Source organism: Brachypodium distachyon, chromosome 4, assembly GCF_000005505.3.
Source record: "Brachypodium distachyon strain Bd21 chromosome 4, Brachypodium_distachyon_v3.0, whole genome shotgun sequence".
Taxonomy (NCBI): Eukaryota; Viridiplantae; Streptophyta; class Magnoliopsida; order Poales; family Poaceae; genus Brachypodium; species Brachypodium distachyon.
The window spans coordinates 7,837,567-7,853,660 of record NC_016134.3 but is presented as its reverse complement, the minus strand read 5'-3'; the positions used below and the strand labels follow the sequence as shown (position 1 = coordinate 7,853,660).

The window sequence follows — 16,094 nt, the reverse complement described above, 5'->3', positions numbered from 1 at the left end:
CGTTTGGTCGTACGTATCGAGCCACGGAATTGAGAATCGATATTCGATGGCTCAATTCCACCGTTTGGATGTCGCTGGAATCAATGGCCGGAATGGGAACGAATTCCGAATCGTTTTTCTAGCGCATGGCTCGTCCGTCCCGCGATTCCGACCCCAGGAGCTCCGTATTTCCCAGAATTCATCCTGCATCCTTCCCGAAGCGTTTTCTTACGGCAGAGAAGAAATTGGGGAAAGAAGAGGGGCGAGCACACTGGGCGGGCGACTGCCGGCCGAGGGCGCGCGGCGGTCGACGGCAGCAACCGGCGCAGATCCACGCCACGCTATGCCAGACTGCCACCTGCGCCCGTTCTCCGGCAACCTCGCCCCCATCCCCGCCCCCTTCCCACCTACCGCATCCCTTCAGTCCCGGGTCCGGAGGTCCACGCCGCGCTCTGCCACGGCCGCCCGTTCTCCATCCACCGCGGCCCCTTCCCCTTCAAGATCCCCACAGCAGAATCCTGCTCTTCCCCCATTCCCTCCTCCCTCTCTGTTGCAGTTCTCCAGCCACCGTCGACCCTTTCCCTTTCCAGATCCTAGAGCAGAACCCCGCGCTCCTTCCCTCTCCAGGCACCAAGCTCCGCCTGCAACCATGCATGGCGTGCTCCCCGTCGCAGCAACCCCTTCCAAACGTCAGGGAGTATTCTGTGTGTTACGGTGCACCATGTCTGAATTTTCCCTCATAACTGAAGAAAACGAAGGAAGAGAAGAGACGAAGGATTTTTTGCCTTTTGTAATCGGTTCAGCCTGCTGCCAGGTTGGTGTATTTTTTGATTGCTCAAATTTGCTTGATGTACAACTCGATGCTACATGCATAATATATGCATATATTTTGTCCGTCCAAACAGGAATTGGAATTCATTTATATTTTGTCCGTCCAAACAGGAATTCTAGTCGGGCCTTTAATTTGATGCACTAAGAATTCATTTTCATTTTGATACATGTACAGCAAGGCAAAAGTTTCGTACTCGTATAAGTATACAATTCCAAACTTTGTCCATCCAAACAAAAATTGGAATTGGCGTTTCATTTCAATTCCATGTGCCAATTCAATGCGCAGCCAAACAACAGAATTCGAATTCAGGTCCAATTCAGTTTCCTGGGGAATTGGTATTCAGCTCAATTCAATTCCAAGCCTCTGAATATCTACGTCCAAAGGAAGCCTGAAGCCGAGTTGGTACTACCACCTTGCCGCCATCATGTCAGCCGTTGGATCTTGCCTAGAAGTCTGCTGAGACATGCATTACTTGATTAGGTTACCGTGTCTTGATTGGAGAGAGATTATTACCGAACATGGAGTACTATTTCGTGCTGGGCACAACTTTTTTCGATGTGACCCCTCACAGCTTTTCTTTCCACCGCTTCTCTCTCCTTTGTGTCAGTCTGGTACACACTTATTTTTTCTTTCTCAAACTTTTTCCTAAATTATTTTGTTTCCTTTGGCGCCGGATACATTAATGTACACATGTATCTTATCGGTTTTTAATTACCTCGTCAAAATATCAAGATTGTTTACATCAATCACATGTATCAAGAAGAAAATCAGAGTACGGACTTCTATCTTGTCAGTACTTAGTACTTCCTCTGTAAGTACATTATGTTACGTCATGTAACAGAAAAAGAAAATCATAGTAGAAGCATCGACAAAACTTAGTACCTCGTCATGTATCCATGGTACATGCTAATCTTATTGCGTATGTTAGCACATCAAACAAGATACTTGGCTAAAGCATCAAAAAATAATAAAAGTACGTAGATCAAACAAGTTTTAGAAGTTACCTAAAGCACTAAGGTTCTCAAAAAAATTCCTGTATTTTTCTTCTTGCCCATGCTCTCAATTCAAAGAAGGAACCACAAAATCCAAAAATAAAACTACATAATCTAGCCTTCCTCTTGATACCACGGATTGGAGAGGAGTACGAGGTGGAGGTTGGTTGCGACGGTGGAGGTCGGCCGAGGGAGACGGTGGAGATCTAGCCACCTTCATATCCCCTCCTTGTCCACGTCTGGGCTTCTCTCAAGGGCGGCGGCCGAACAACATGTGCAGCAGGATCTCTTCGCAAGGGGCTGCTTCACCAGCGTGAGGTACCGGAGAGAGAGAGAGAGAGGTGAGTAACGTGGTGTGGTGGCAGAGGGAGGGAGAAAGAAAGAGAGCTGAGGAACGTGGGTGCAGAGGGATTATTAACCAGTGGCATTGGTTGTTGGTGTTCAGTGAGGACCTCATCTTCATCTATCTGCTACCGCCCATCATTTTCAATGCAGGGTATGTGGTTTTTGCAATACTAGTATGAATAACGTCATCGTGTTTCTGTTATGTGATTACTCATAATATTTCTTCTGGAAAGTAACTGAGAGATAGTAATCAATGAACTGCACGATAATCTGCATGTGCTAATTTTATGGGAGTTCAGTGGAGCTGATCATGTAATTACTTTTTTGGCTCGCAATTAATTTTGCTAATTAATACGATTGTGGACATTTTCTGAAGTAGAAATTCAGTTCTCTTATCATTGGAAGTGACAGTATTTTTTTAGAGTAACAAGGGATACACTGATACTACATTATTCTCCAGTTACATTTCTGAATTTTTGTTTTTAAGTAGACAAGTGTTGCATGACTCATAATTCCTCTGTTTCCCCTCTCTGTAATCCAGGTTCCAAGTGAAGAAGAAAGAATTCTTCCGCAACTTCATGACTATTACATTGTTTGCTGTAGCTGGGACCTTGATCTCTTTCAGTATAATATCCCGCGGTCGGTTTTCTCCCTTTTCAAATTTTACTCAGCATGTTGCTCTGTGCTCAACTGTCTCACTGCTGCAATCTATTGCAGGTGCTATGGGGATAATATTAAAGCTGAACATAGGTGACCTTGAGCTTGGAGACTTCCTAGGTGAGTTTCTCTGACCTGAAGTATAAACATTTTGGTGGCCTATGTACAAGCATTTCCATTGCATATCTGTGGCTCTTGCTTTTTACTCCTTTTAGATGTTAACTTTTTCAGCACTTGGGGCAATATTCTCTGCTACGGACTCTGTATGCACCTTGCAGGTTTAAGCCAAGATGAGACACCCTTTATAGTTTGGTTTTTGGTGAAGTTCTTATCAACGATGCAACATCAGTTGTGTTGTTCGATGCAATCCAGAACTTTGACCTTGCAAATTTCAGTAGCTTCATATTCTTACAACTTGTTGGCAGTTTCCTTTATTTGTTCGGCACGAGCACCTTTCTCGGACTAGCTGTAAGTTCTGTCATGTTCCCACATTTTGCTTTGTCAAGTTTTTTTTCTTACTGAAGTGTGTTATAACTGCAGACTGGACTTCTCAATGCTTGTATCATCAAGAAACTGTAGTTCGGCAGGTTTGTACTTAACAGATCTAATTTCACCTATTACTTGTTCATCTAATTTGGCATTCTTTCCAGGCACTCGACTGATCGCGAAGTTTCTATTATGTTGCTCATGGCTTATTTTATCTTACATGCTGGCTGAAGTAAGCATCCAACATTATCAAATCATATTGATACAATGATATTACATGATTCAGCACTGTCAGCTAGCTCTAATTGTATCGACTGGTTCCTTTGTTTGGCAGTTGCCTGATTTAAGTGGTATTCTCACAGTTTTGTTTTTCTGTGGTATTGTAATGTCGCACTATACCTGGCACAATATGACAGAAAGTTCCAGGGTCACAACCAAGTAAGTGTATCTGCATGGTTTCTCTCAGAAAACATGTGCCTCCATAATTTGACCTTTGGTGATGCTTATGTAATTGTATGCACAACCGGCATGCCTTCGCCAAATTGTCATTCATATCTGAGACGTTTCTGTTTCTCTACATCGGCATGGATGCATTTGATATGGAGAAGTGGAAGATTGTTAGTGAAACATATAGGTATGCTCTCCATCTGCCTGCCCCGTTGTCTGTGTGTGTGTGTGTGTGTGTGTGTGTGATAATAATGTGTGATAATAATGCATATGTCCTCATAGAGGGTTATGAGCTAACAAATTTCCTGTGCCATGTAGCCCAATGAAATCTGTCGCCTTGAGCTCCATTATTGTAGCGTTGGTGCTGGTTGCAAGAGCAGCTTTTGTTTTCCCACTATCTTATCTATCCAATTTAACAAAAAAAAATCTCCAGGCGAGAAGATCTCTATTAGGCAGCAAGCGAGTGTCTTGTTTAGCAACAGTTACACGTGTTATGTCCTCTTAGAAATACAGGGGCGGAGCTGGAACAGACGTGAAACTGATGCACACTTCCTAGTCAACCTGATGCATTAGCCTTATTAAGCACATAGCTACCATTAAAAACTTTTTGTTAATGCAGCTCCGCCCCTGTAGAAATATATATGCCTATGCAGCTCGGCCCCTGTAGAAATATATTTTTGTTAATTACATGATGTTGGTCATTCATGTCATAATTTGGTGGGTGGATCTCATGAGAGGTGTTGTGTCCATTGCATTGGCCTACAATAAGGTAATGTCTTGCATCTGAACTATTTGATCTGTGCTTTGAGCACTCAGGTTTCTAGTCTTCATGTTTTAGCATGTACCACGCTCCTAATTGCTGGGTGATTTGAAAGTTAACACCTCATTCATTATTCGAACTTCGTCACTAGGAACATATATTAAAAAATTTATCAGCTTAACTTTTTTGAGAAAATTTTGTGTACTTAACTAGGAATTCAGACCAAATTTGTTAAAGTGCATCAACGGGAATGCAATCCGTGTGTGCAACTCTGTTTATTTACCTTCAACACCATTGTTAACAGTATATTTCTACCATTATTCCTTGCTACGTCCGTTAGGAGTTGCCTCTATTACTTTTAGAGATCCTTCGTTTTAGCCTTTTATCTTACATATTAACCTATGATGTTGTTAAGCTATGATGTTTCTGTTGCACACAGCCAACCCTTTTTTTCTTTTTGTAATTTCATGATTTTGACTGGGTGTAATTATAGCTTGTAGTTAGTGCAATTAGGCGATCTTGCAGTACTCAGCAACGAGAATTGCATAATTTGGGATGCTACAATTCTAGCTTCAACTTAGTGCAATAGTATATGCATCTTGTTCTAATGCCTGTTTGTGTGTTTTGGGATTTTTCTTAGCTTTTAAACTTGTAATTTAAGCTTGTTGTTTGGCTCAATCTACTAAGTTGATCTGTGTCCAGCTATCCTAATCTCCTAACATACCCATTTCCTAAGTCAATTTTTGTAAATTTGGGATTTGTATAGGTGTAATTACAGCGTATAGTTAGTGCAATTAGGAGGTTTTTGCACACCCACATCAACCGCAATTGCATTGGTTTGGAACTTTGGATGGTGTAATTGTAGCTACCAGAATATGGCAATCCCGTAGCTTATGTCAATCTGTCCAAATGCTTATATGTGTGTACTTTAGGATGTTTGATAGCTTTTGTAAAATAAACTTGTTATTGGGCTCATTTTTTACTCATTTTATATGTGTCTAGCTACCCAGTTTCTAAATTCATTCCCAAGGCAATCTTTTGTTAATTTGGGATTTTCTATGGGTGTAATTATAGCTCGTAGTTATTGCAATCAGACGATTTTGCACTACACAACAACCAAAATTGCATGATTTGGGATGGCGCAATTCTAGATCCAACCTCCTGCAATCCTGTAGCTTATGCAAATCTGCCCCCGATGCCTTATGCGTGTACTTGGGATGTTTCATGAGTTCTAAATTGTAAAATGAGATTGTTATGTTCTGGGTGCAATTATAGCAGCAGCTAGGAATGTACGATCTGGGATGGCGCAATTCTAGCTTCAAGCTACTGCAATTTTTGTACTCCCCGCACTCCGTTCCAACGCCTTATTTTTGGGGGTTTGGAATATTTGATAGTTTTCAAAGCTTTAAGTGCACAATTCCAGCTTCAATCTAGTAAGTTTCCTTTGTGTTCAGCCTGCTACCTCTATTTTGATTTTCCTTTCTTTTGTAAATTTGGGATTTGTATGGGTGTAATTGTAGCTTTTACTTATTGCAATTAGGAGGTTTTTGCACACCCACATCAAACGCAATTGCATTGGTTTGGATGGTGTCACTGTAGCTCCCAGATAGGGCAATCCCATAGCTTATGCCAATCTGTCCAAAATGCCAATCTATAGGTAAGTCCTAGATAGACCAGAACCACAATTCTGCATCATGATTTGAACCATGCTCTGGTCCCTTTTGTGTTGTCACCGTTTGTTGGTCGTTTGGCTACAGTAAGGCCTGGTTTTTTTAGCGCCAAAGCTATCAGTTTGCAAAAGGTAGCTCCTGGGTTCAAGGCATCAAACAGGCTTTGTTATTGTTCTTTTTTGGAGGGAAATTCACAAGATGCTCTCATTTTGTTTTAGTCCATTAGATGTTAGATCAATGGCCTAGAAGAAGTGCCTGCTTTTGTAACAAAAAACAGGCGCCTGTTTTTTTTATCACCAAAACAGGTGCCTGTTTAGAACACAAAAACCAGTTTATATTCCCAAAACAGACGCCTGCCTGTTCTGAACACAAAAATCAGGCGCCTGTGGAATAGACGGACCTTAAACTTTGAATAAATTAATAAAAAAACCTACCAACATTTACAACTCTAAATTAGTTTTATTAATACCATGAAATATGTCAAACTTAAGGACTTGTGTTTAGGACCAGAGGTAGTAGTACTTTATACTTCTTACTCCGTATTAAATCTACTATAGCTACTCGAACTGCCAAGATAAAATAACATAGCAAATTGCGTGGCCAAAATCAACGGCAAATTGTTGCATTCAGCAAGATCACACGAGGTACATTACATCCAGTGGCAAAGCACAAACTACCATGTAAACACACAATATTATAACATTAGTAACAACATAAATAGAAGAGAATAATCCCTTATCAACATGGAAGCATAGGTCAGTTACTCTGGCTAGAAAGAACTCTCCAACCTAGAAGACAAACTACATGTATTCCAAAACTGGACTAAGATAGTAATAGATTCACACCGGACAGCTAGTTAGCTTGACATCATGATTTGGTCACATGCCTGAAGGGCCTGGTTTGCATAGTATCTTACATCGACATCAGGGTCCTCGCTGAGCTCGACAAGGCAAGGTTTCACAGTCTTCTCGGCAACCTACAAAGTTAGTATTCATGATATTCCCCAAAAACCCATAACTGAACTATAGACTAGAAAATTGAAGTACGCATATAACTCACAGATTGATCGATGATTGGTACAAGCGACTGCAGAACTTTTGCAACATTGAACTTGATGTTCGGCACTCTAAAAAAATTTAAGAAATACATCAGCAAGTGCTTCAAGTGATTTGTTTTGTCCATAAGTTGTGTCAGTCACCTGTCCTTTGAGGAATTAATGACAACAGGGAGCAGCTTTTGACATGTTATTTCTACCCCCATGACAGGGGCTAGCAATGAGATAGCTTGCAGGATGGTCATGCGATACAGATAATGTGGGTTGTTTATCTTCTCCAGCACCTAGAAAATGGAACATGTAAGCTTTGAGGGCTAACAGAAATTGCATGTCATCTTGTGTGGTTCTTGGAATCCCCTAATAACATTGTTACTTGTTAATAAAGCCGACCTTCTCCACTAATAAAAATACAAATTGCACGCCTACACAACAGATATTGTACATGCTACTACACCACTAAATTCTACTACCTCTGTTCCTAAATATAAAAAGTGCTAGCTTTTTCGTAAGTCAAACCTTTTAAACTTTGACCAAATTTATAGAAAAATGTATCAACATCTAGAATGTCAAATAAGTACACTATGAAAATATATATCATGAGGATTTAATAAAACTAATTTAGAGTCGTAAATGTTGGTAGGTTTTTCTATAAATTTGGTCAAAGTTTAAGAAGTTTGACTTACAAAAAAACTAGGACTTCTTCCATTTAGGAATGGAGGGAGTAATTAAGTATTAACATGTATAGAATTTGGAAGAACAAAGAGAGCGCTCAACCAACATACTATGGTGATTTATTTCAATATGCCTTCATTAAGCCATATCTTGCAGCAAAATTGTTTTTCTATGATTGGGCACATGTCAGTGTAATATATCACCGATCGCTGCCACACCCGTACCCAGTGGAGTTCTAGAGTGACTGCACAGGCAAGTCAACATTGGAAATGATCAACTGATGTTGATACATAGTGCATTGACCCCTTCTCCTACATCATCAATGTTCAGCCTGAGAGCAAGTAATGGCAAGGCATGCCGGCACAAGTTGGAGCAAGTCTAGTCAGGCTCGGGCTGTCGGGCAGTGGGTAGCAGGAGTTCAAAATGGAGCCATGGAGGCAGGCCAGTAGGTTGGTGTTGCAAGCAGTCTCCTGAGGTGGAGGGTAGGACGGCAGGCAAGCAGGCAACTGCAGTAGGTGAAGGTGGTGATGGTGCTCACACAAGTACAACCAGAGAGTGCCACACTGGGATGTTTTGGACTAAAAAGGTAAAAAAGAAATAACTACTTATGCATGTCTTCATTGGTAGATATACAGTCTATGCATTGTTTCTACCCAGTTAACTGGGCCAAACATGCTTAAGAATTATGGGTTCAATTTACTCAAAAGAATAACTATATTTCTTCACCTCTACAAAAAGTACGCATTTTATAGCCAGGGTCTAAGACAACAAAATAATGCAAATAATATTAGCATAAACCAATAGGCAATAATTGAAATTTGAAACTGTCCACCACCTTTACTGCTTTAGTAGATGCAAAAATAATGTCTGAGTGATTATGTAGTAGATAAAGAACCTGAGGAATAATATGCTGCATTGCCCACTCTGGACCGAACTCCTCCGCCAGGCGCTTCAAGTTGTTCGCAGCAGCCTCTCTTATAGAAAAAACCTGAAATCCAAACTCTGGTTAACAAATACTCCATCTCATTTTATATGTCATCTTAGGTTTTTATTTTATTTTTTCCATTTTATGTGTCGTACTAGTGCTGGCTGATGTGCCCATTGATTTCTTAGATGAGGGGTAGCTCAAATGTTGCCTTGGGAGAGGCTGCATGCAGGCGATTAGTGGTCATGAGCGATTAGTGGGCCTGCATGAATTGATTAAGCGCTGCATGCGTGCTTGGAGGAGGCACAGGAAAAGTGCACACGGCCGAAGCGATTTTTGCCACACAATTAATACCTAAGATGCCAATTTTCTAGTGTTTCATATAGATTACTGGTATTTGTGATTTTACTAAAACGACATGTAAATTGGGAAGGAGGGCGTACTACATTATTAGCAGCGAATTTTTCATAACTGTGGAATAACTTCTTTCGTGAAACTAGTGCAACTAAAGTTCCTATAAGGATCTCCCTGTGTCAGTCAGTGTAATACCTGGGCATACTGCTATTTGAAAGAAAAAATTCCTTTTGTTTACTAGTAATTTAGTATCAATCCAGGCAAAATATGCAAGCCAACTAAAAGGCAGGAGGCAAATGTTTAGGAATGAAATTGGGGTTTTCACTAAAACTGAATATCAGGTTCATTGTATTCCTGGTAAAATAAGGAAAAACATGTACAGGAAACCTGCTAATTATGAAGCTCCTATCTCATCTTCATGGCTGGAGTAGTATGTTTGAGATGATGATATTTGCCAAAGAACCTAAGCTCAGGATAGCACATACCTTATCTTCCAACCATTGCATGCAAAGTGCCCCAAGCTTGTCATCAAAAAACCCAACACCTAACTGACTGGCCAACAGAGGGATGTACTCAATTATTGCAAGGCGAACCCTCCAATGCCTATCCTCTGCAAGTTCTACAATGGCCGGCAATAGAGATTGAGACAGCAAATCAATTCCAATGACCTGAAAGATTGCAATAGTATCAGTCGATATGAGAAACAAACTTAACGGAGGGGCATAGTTGTTATTCCTCCATTTCTGAATGCATGATGTTTTAGAAAAATACAAATCAACCAAGACACGGGTAAAAGACTTTAATACTATTTATATCCCACTAAATACCTTTGGAAGCTGTGTGTTACATTTACTCCATATTAATAAATGGCATCGGAATAGACAAAGAGAGGGTATGCAAGAGGGGAATCAGTGTAAAGTTGTCTCAAAAAGGTAGAATGATATATATTTACAAACAAAATTTGAATGCTTAAATGACATGTATTCAAGAACCGAGTACGTATTATTCTATTCCGATGTGTTTGTTTAGACCAGTAATGGTGAAGGTAAAAGGCCTAGGGCAAGTGGAAGACAACACTGACTCATCCCACTTAATTAGTACTACGTAGTTAACTTCTTGCAGAGAGCCATCGTATTTGTGGAAAAGCAACATGGTCAGATCCAACCTACTTACACTGGTGGCAAGGGAAAAAAAGATCACGAGGGAAGCCCACTTTAGAAAAAAATAATAGCACTGACCTTATTGAGGAACATGGAGAGAAGGCAAAATAAAACAATGAAAAAGCTGGTACTGACCTGATTCACTTGATCAAGTTTACTAATTATGTTGAGTCGAACATCAGGAAATTCATCCTTCAGCAAAGAAAGAAAAATAGGAAGAAGTTGTTCAATGGTAGCATCCTGTAGAAAGCAACAAGTCAAGTTCATCAGATTCCCAATGGTGATGAATTGCTTATAGTAATTTTAAAAAGACCAGAAGCTATTGTCAACAGATAATTGCAGTAGCAGTATCACACAGCTGTGTGGAACAATAAGTTGGATTTGTCACAAGAAGTGTAAAGGGAAGGAAAAATGTAACTGGCAAATGAACCAGTGCATATGGAACACAAAGCAAGATCTGAATTCCTCACAGGAACCCCATCTACATTGTTCAAGCTAACTTGCTGATTCTGGCATAACAATTTAAGTTAAGCGTGCCTCACTAGAGTTTTAGTAGAAATTAAGACAATGGAAACAGATATCTATGATATTCTGTGAAAAGAATCGTAAGACTAAAAGCTCTTGAAAACAAAAAAAAAAATTCAAGTGTAAAAAGAAAATTAACTTGTTTGTGTAAACATGTTTGCAACACTGAAAAGGCAATTCAAGAAAAAAGATAGTTGCATTATTGCTCGTACCTTCCCCAAGACAGGGGCCATTCCCATAATCACTGAAGCCAAAGCTGAGCGAACATGCTGAGATGAATCCGATGACAATTCCTGCAGATAGGATTGGAAAGAGTTAGTCTGATGACAATAACAGCAGCAAAATACAAATCATGTTCAGTAACTGTTCTGCCCCAACCTTGACACATGGAAGAATGTGCTGAACTGCAAGCTGAGGACTTAATATCCTGCAGAACTTGGTAACTTTTCCGGCAGCTGCTATACGCACTTCAGCCTCATTATCACGAAGAAGGCGAACATATGCAGGCACCAGGTCCACTCTATCACCAACCATATGAAGACATGAATCAACCAGGTTAAAATCTATCTATTTATATATACACAACAACTTGCCCCATGTATGTCGAAGTGTCCTTTACAAATATAAAAAAGACTTGCCCCATGTTGCAACTGATGAAAGACTACTAACCTTGTAGGCTCAGGGCCAACAGCCTCGCATAGCTCATACAATTGATTGGCAACCATATAGCGAACACGCCAAGATTTATCCTACCAAAGGAGATAATGAAGCAATTCTAAGTAACCATGATTCTCAAGGATTCACAAAATTTTATTCCATTCCAATAACACTTATAGAGATGGGAGATACTGTACCTGGGAGAAGTTGACAATGACTGGAAGGATATGTGCTACACAGTCTTGGGGTTCCAACAATTTTCCAAGAGCAGCACAGCCTTCAACAGCTAGTAAACGTACTGAATCTTGATCTGCAAAATGAAATCCAGCAACCCTGTTAGACAATATGTAATCAAAATGTTTATGATGAACAAAACATGTATATGACAATATATGCAATTAATGTCTCGATTGGTTAATGTTAAACAAAAAAAATCAGGAGTTCATTTAGGGCTTAAACATTGACCTTTTTGTATATTGAAGCATAAAAGAATGGGCTACAAGTTTGAAGAGTTTATTTTGATATCTTGAAGCACAGATTAAATAACATCATGTTAACATTGAAGAAGGTACAACAAAGCATGTTAATTTTGGTTTCAGGCCTCTAGTCTCTCAAAATCATAAGTAGCCTTGTGAAAAAAAATGGAACTACCAAAAATAATTTAAATTAATATCTACAATGAAGTTGGAAATAAGCCACTTGCATCAGATTATAACTACACGTATTAAGCAGTGAGAAGCCACGCCAAAGCCAAATGTGAAGTGGCACAACACCCATACACTTATAACCATTGCACTTGGTTTAATCAATGCAAGATGGTATCATTTCTAAAGGTCAGTTAATCAGCTATTTGTACTGATTAATTGAATCGATCTATCACACAGAACCCCTTGATGATCATCTCCAATATAGTTTGATGAAGACACATCTTGATTAAAAACACAAGGAACCAAAATAGACGGCAAAATCAGCAATGCATATATTTTATTCTACTTTTTGAACTGTTCAAGCAGGGATTGATACACAACTACTATTCAATTAAATAGTACATCAAAGATGCATAAGAAAGTACCATCTCGTGTTAAATCATCAAATATCGACATTATTTCTGTCTTCAAATGGCTCTGTTCCACTGTGGCAGCAAACTTCCCAAGATTTGATGCAGCTGCCCTTCTGACCATAGGCATGTCATCTTGGCATAACTGGCCATAAATGGTCCTAAGTTCTGCTTTCAACGGATCAGTGGCACTTGGATACGCTATATGGAAGAGACCACATGATGATACTCTAGCTGTAAACCATTCACCAGACGCTAGCCTCTGAAAAGAGTGAAGCCCGGTTAATTGAACACAAATAGATACCCATATTTAAAAGAAGTACTAGAAATATCATGCAAATATATGTCCTATTAAAGAAAATATAATAATGAGGGCAAGGAGCACACCCACAGAACGCAAGATACATCACTAATGGCAGAACTGCATACTTGATAAAAATTTGCACCGTTTATAAATGTCTTACCTTTACTACTTGGATAAAGAAGTCAACAATGTCATTTTCCTTCATCTGTGCACCAATACGGCACAGCGACTCGACTGCTTTGTCTCGGACACATGTTTCCTCCACCGTAGACAACGTCTCCAATGGTGAGAGCAAAACATGAGCATGCTCTACACCACCAACATAAGGAATGAACACACCCAATTCTTCTGCCATTGCAAGAAGCACTTCATCTTCATCATCGTTGTTTTCACTGAGAAAGGGAATCAGTTCCTTCCTGGTTCTTTCTTCCCCAAGTGCCCGTGCAATTGTGGAAAGTCTTCTGATGGAGTTCAGGCGCAATTGAATATCTTCATTTTTAAGCTCATCTATCAGTACAGCAATTGGATATAGAGGCTCATCGGCCATAGCCATCAAGCTTAGCGAGAATACAACTGTATAATTAGACAGAACGTTAGGACAATGTGGTTATCAGAACTGAACATCACACTCTGTGCGTGCATGTGTAGAGAGACTGAGAGAATTATTTCCTATAATACAAAATTTGCTGCGCGATCAAACCGATGAGCAGTTTATAAAGGTAGTAAATCAACCAGATCTCCAACCGCTTTCAGATGCTACACATATCAAATATTACTACCTTGGTTCGGACATATATTTGGACAATGAAACTGCTCCAAATGCAAACATATGAGATATGACCATTACTTTCTCCCGCAAAAGAAAGACCATTACTTCCACAGCAATATATCAAAACTGATAGATGTAAAATTATAAGAGAAACAAAATGATGGGAGTACTTTTGATGGAATCAACCAATATTTCATATGAATGCAAATATCTTCATGCATATTAGCGGTCAAAATTTAGAAAGTTCTTTGATACAGAACCACCATCCTTTCCCATCAACAGATCTACAACCAATGCTTAGACCATATAACTTCTGCTGGTTGTGCCAGTGGATTAGATAAACTAATACGAACTAACATAATCACTACCACGGGCGGAGGACCCAGTAGGGCAAGGTAGGGTGGCCGCCCTACCTTGATTTTTGCCTCAGTTACGAATTGGGGAAGATTATGAAACGGGGATCTAAAGGGCGGAATCCGTTCGTGGGGTGATGGGAGGAGAAACGGTCGGGAGCGAGAGAATCGAAGGGGAGATTAACCTGCGGTGGAGGCGCTCGAGCGAGGAGGAAGACGAGCTAGGGGGCTCGGGCGCTCGCGCGAGGAGGAAGAAGATCCGCGGAGCGAGGGGGCTGGCTCGGAGATGGGGAGGGCTGGGCAAACTAACCAAGCAGCAAATCTACCCCTAATAATAAATGGAAGAAGGCTACCCTTTTGCACTTTAGCCCTTCAGGTTTTGCTAATTCAACCTGCAGCCCAAGTTGCGGAGGGAACTGAAGTTTTCTAAAAAAAAAAACTAGGCCTTTCTGCAATTTCCACGTCTTTCCTGCCGGCTGCCGCCCCGTGCTCGCGTCCTCCCATCCCGCACCGCAGCGCCACCTCTCGCTTCGCCTCCGCCTCCGCCAAGCCGCCACCCCGAATTCTCTCCCGACCCCACCGTCGTTGATATCCTCCCGGTCACGTCGCGTCCTCCTCCTTCCCACGCGCCGCTCGCCATGATGGGATCGCTCCCGCGGCAGGTCTCCTGCTCCGCCCCCGGGTCCCCCCCATGGATGGGTTGTGGATCCCACCCGCAAGGACATGCTCTCGCCCTTGCTTGCACTCCTCACCCTCCTCCAACCGCGGAGGCACAGTCGTTGGTAACCCGGGCGACGATGGCGGCTAGGACGGAGCCGGCGGCAAGCGAAGGGAAGGTAGATGCTGAGGAGTGGGTCACTGTATTCGGGTGAGCAAATGATGCGCAGTTCGGTAGTTCGTCTGTGGTGGTTTTCCTGCTGTAGAGGTGTGTGTACATGGTTGATTCAGTTCCTGCGGCAGGCGAGGCAAGAAGCGGGCGGGGGCGGCCGGCTCTCTTGGGGCGCTGGTGCTGTTCGTTTGCGGGGACGGCCCCCCGCTCTGTCTCCGCTTCTCTCGATTTCTGCCCGTTTGTCCTCATTTGCCGATTTCTGCCAATTTATGCTGTTCGTGTGCGGGAACGGCGACCTGTTCGTCTACTGCTCTCGATCTGTGCTGATTTGCCGATTTGGCTAGTGGATGCAGCCTGTATGCCGTCATGTGGCTGGCCGCTGGCGGGGAAGTGAGGAAAAATAACCTGAGCTAAGGGTCAGGGGAAGCTAGGAAAACACAGGGGATAAAAAATTGGGTTACCTGCTGGCTAGTCGAATTGGGATTCAGTTGTACTTGTTGTATTGCTGGAGCTAGGAACTCATGGCCACGATCTCCGTCATAACTTGTGGTAACAAGTTGCTCACGCCACTTGTTAAAGTTCCTTGAATTCATACAGTTACTCGTCAGAGCTATTGGTCAGATCACTGGGCATATATTCTTCTGGTTAACTCAATACCTAGGCTGCATAAAGTTCCTTGGACTCATACAACCTATCATTCTATGTCACTCTCACTCCACGTACAGCAAAACAATTCACACAAAAAAAAGACAAACATGCAATGCAAATTCTCTTCTGAATTACATGAGGGAGCAAAAGAGTGATTCAAAATTGCATAACCTGTTTCAGGTCCAGGTTGCGATTTAAGCTGCTGGCTAGCGGAAACCTACACCATTCTACTGATCATCATACGGCAGGGACATCGCTATAGGCCTATAGATCACATTTGGGGTACAGTTCTAGGTGTGGCCAATGTCAAAAATATAGTGATTCACATCCATCTCACATCGAGGGCTTGGATACACCTACTCTTAATACCTTGATTCTTGATTAAGTTTATTTACATTAAGAAATTTTCCTTTTGCCAAATGATGGATACGCTGTGGTGAAAAGCAAGTTCCATTATCTGTAGTTCTAGAGTCCTTGTCGTCCTGTAACTAGAATTTCTATCCAGTGAGGTTGATGATCACTGCTCTTGTATGCTGCCTACAGTTGAGCCAATCGGAATGCTTGCTATGTTTCTCTTTGGCAGACTAGCCTGCAAGTGTCATCGTTCATGCGCATGCCT

At 41.4% G+C, this 16,094-nt stretch overlaps 1 protein-coding gene and 1 pseudogene across 2 annotated transcripts; one reads left to right on the top strand and one right to left on the bottom strand.

Annotated features, from left to right (window-relative positions):
• Nucleotides 1-322: 322 nt before the first annotated feature.
• Nucleotides 323-16,053, top strand: LOC100832172 (annotated as a pseudogene).
• On the bottom strand, nucleotides 6,761-14,337 carry LOC100831472 (serine/threonine-protein phosphatase 2A 65 kDa regulatory subunit A beta isoform). 2 transcript variants are annotated; one of them, XM_003576993.4, is made up of 13 exons: nucleotides 14,184-14,337; nucleotides 13,037-13,449; nucleotides 12,588-12,834; nucleotides 11,713-11,825; nucleotides 11,528-11,607; nucleotides 11,237-11,378; nucleotides 11,071-11,151; nucleotides 10,469-10,573; nucleotides 9,659-9,841; nucleotides 8,790-8,882; nucleotides 7,367-7,506; nucleotides 7,228-7,294; nucleotides 6,775-7,144 (listed from the first exon to the last, which is right to left on the bottom strand). In XM_003576993.4, the coding sequence occupies exons 2-13, from the start codon at nucleotides 13,427-13,429 to the stop codon at nucleotides 7,025-7,027; spliced, it is 1,764 nt and encodes a 587-aa protein (XP_003577041.1). In that variant the 5' UTR covers nucleotides 13,430-13,449; nucleotides 14,184-14,337; the 3' UTR covers nucleotides 6,775-7,024. The 2 variants fall into 2 exon arrangements, with proteins under 2 accessions (XP_024319423.1, XP_003577041.1); XM_024463655.1 differs by lacking the exon at nucleotides 14,184-14,337 and having other exon boundaries at nucleotides 6,761-7,132; nucleotides 13,037-13,429.
• Nucleotides 16,054-16,094: the final 41 nt, after the last annotated feature.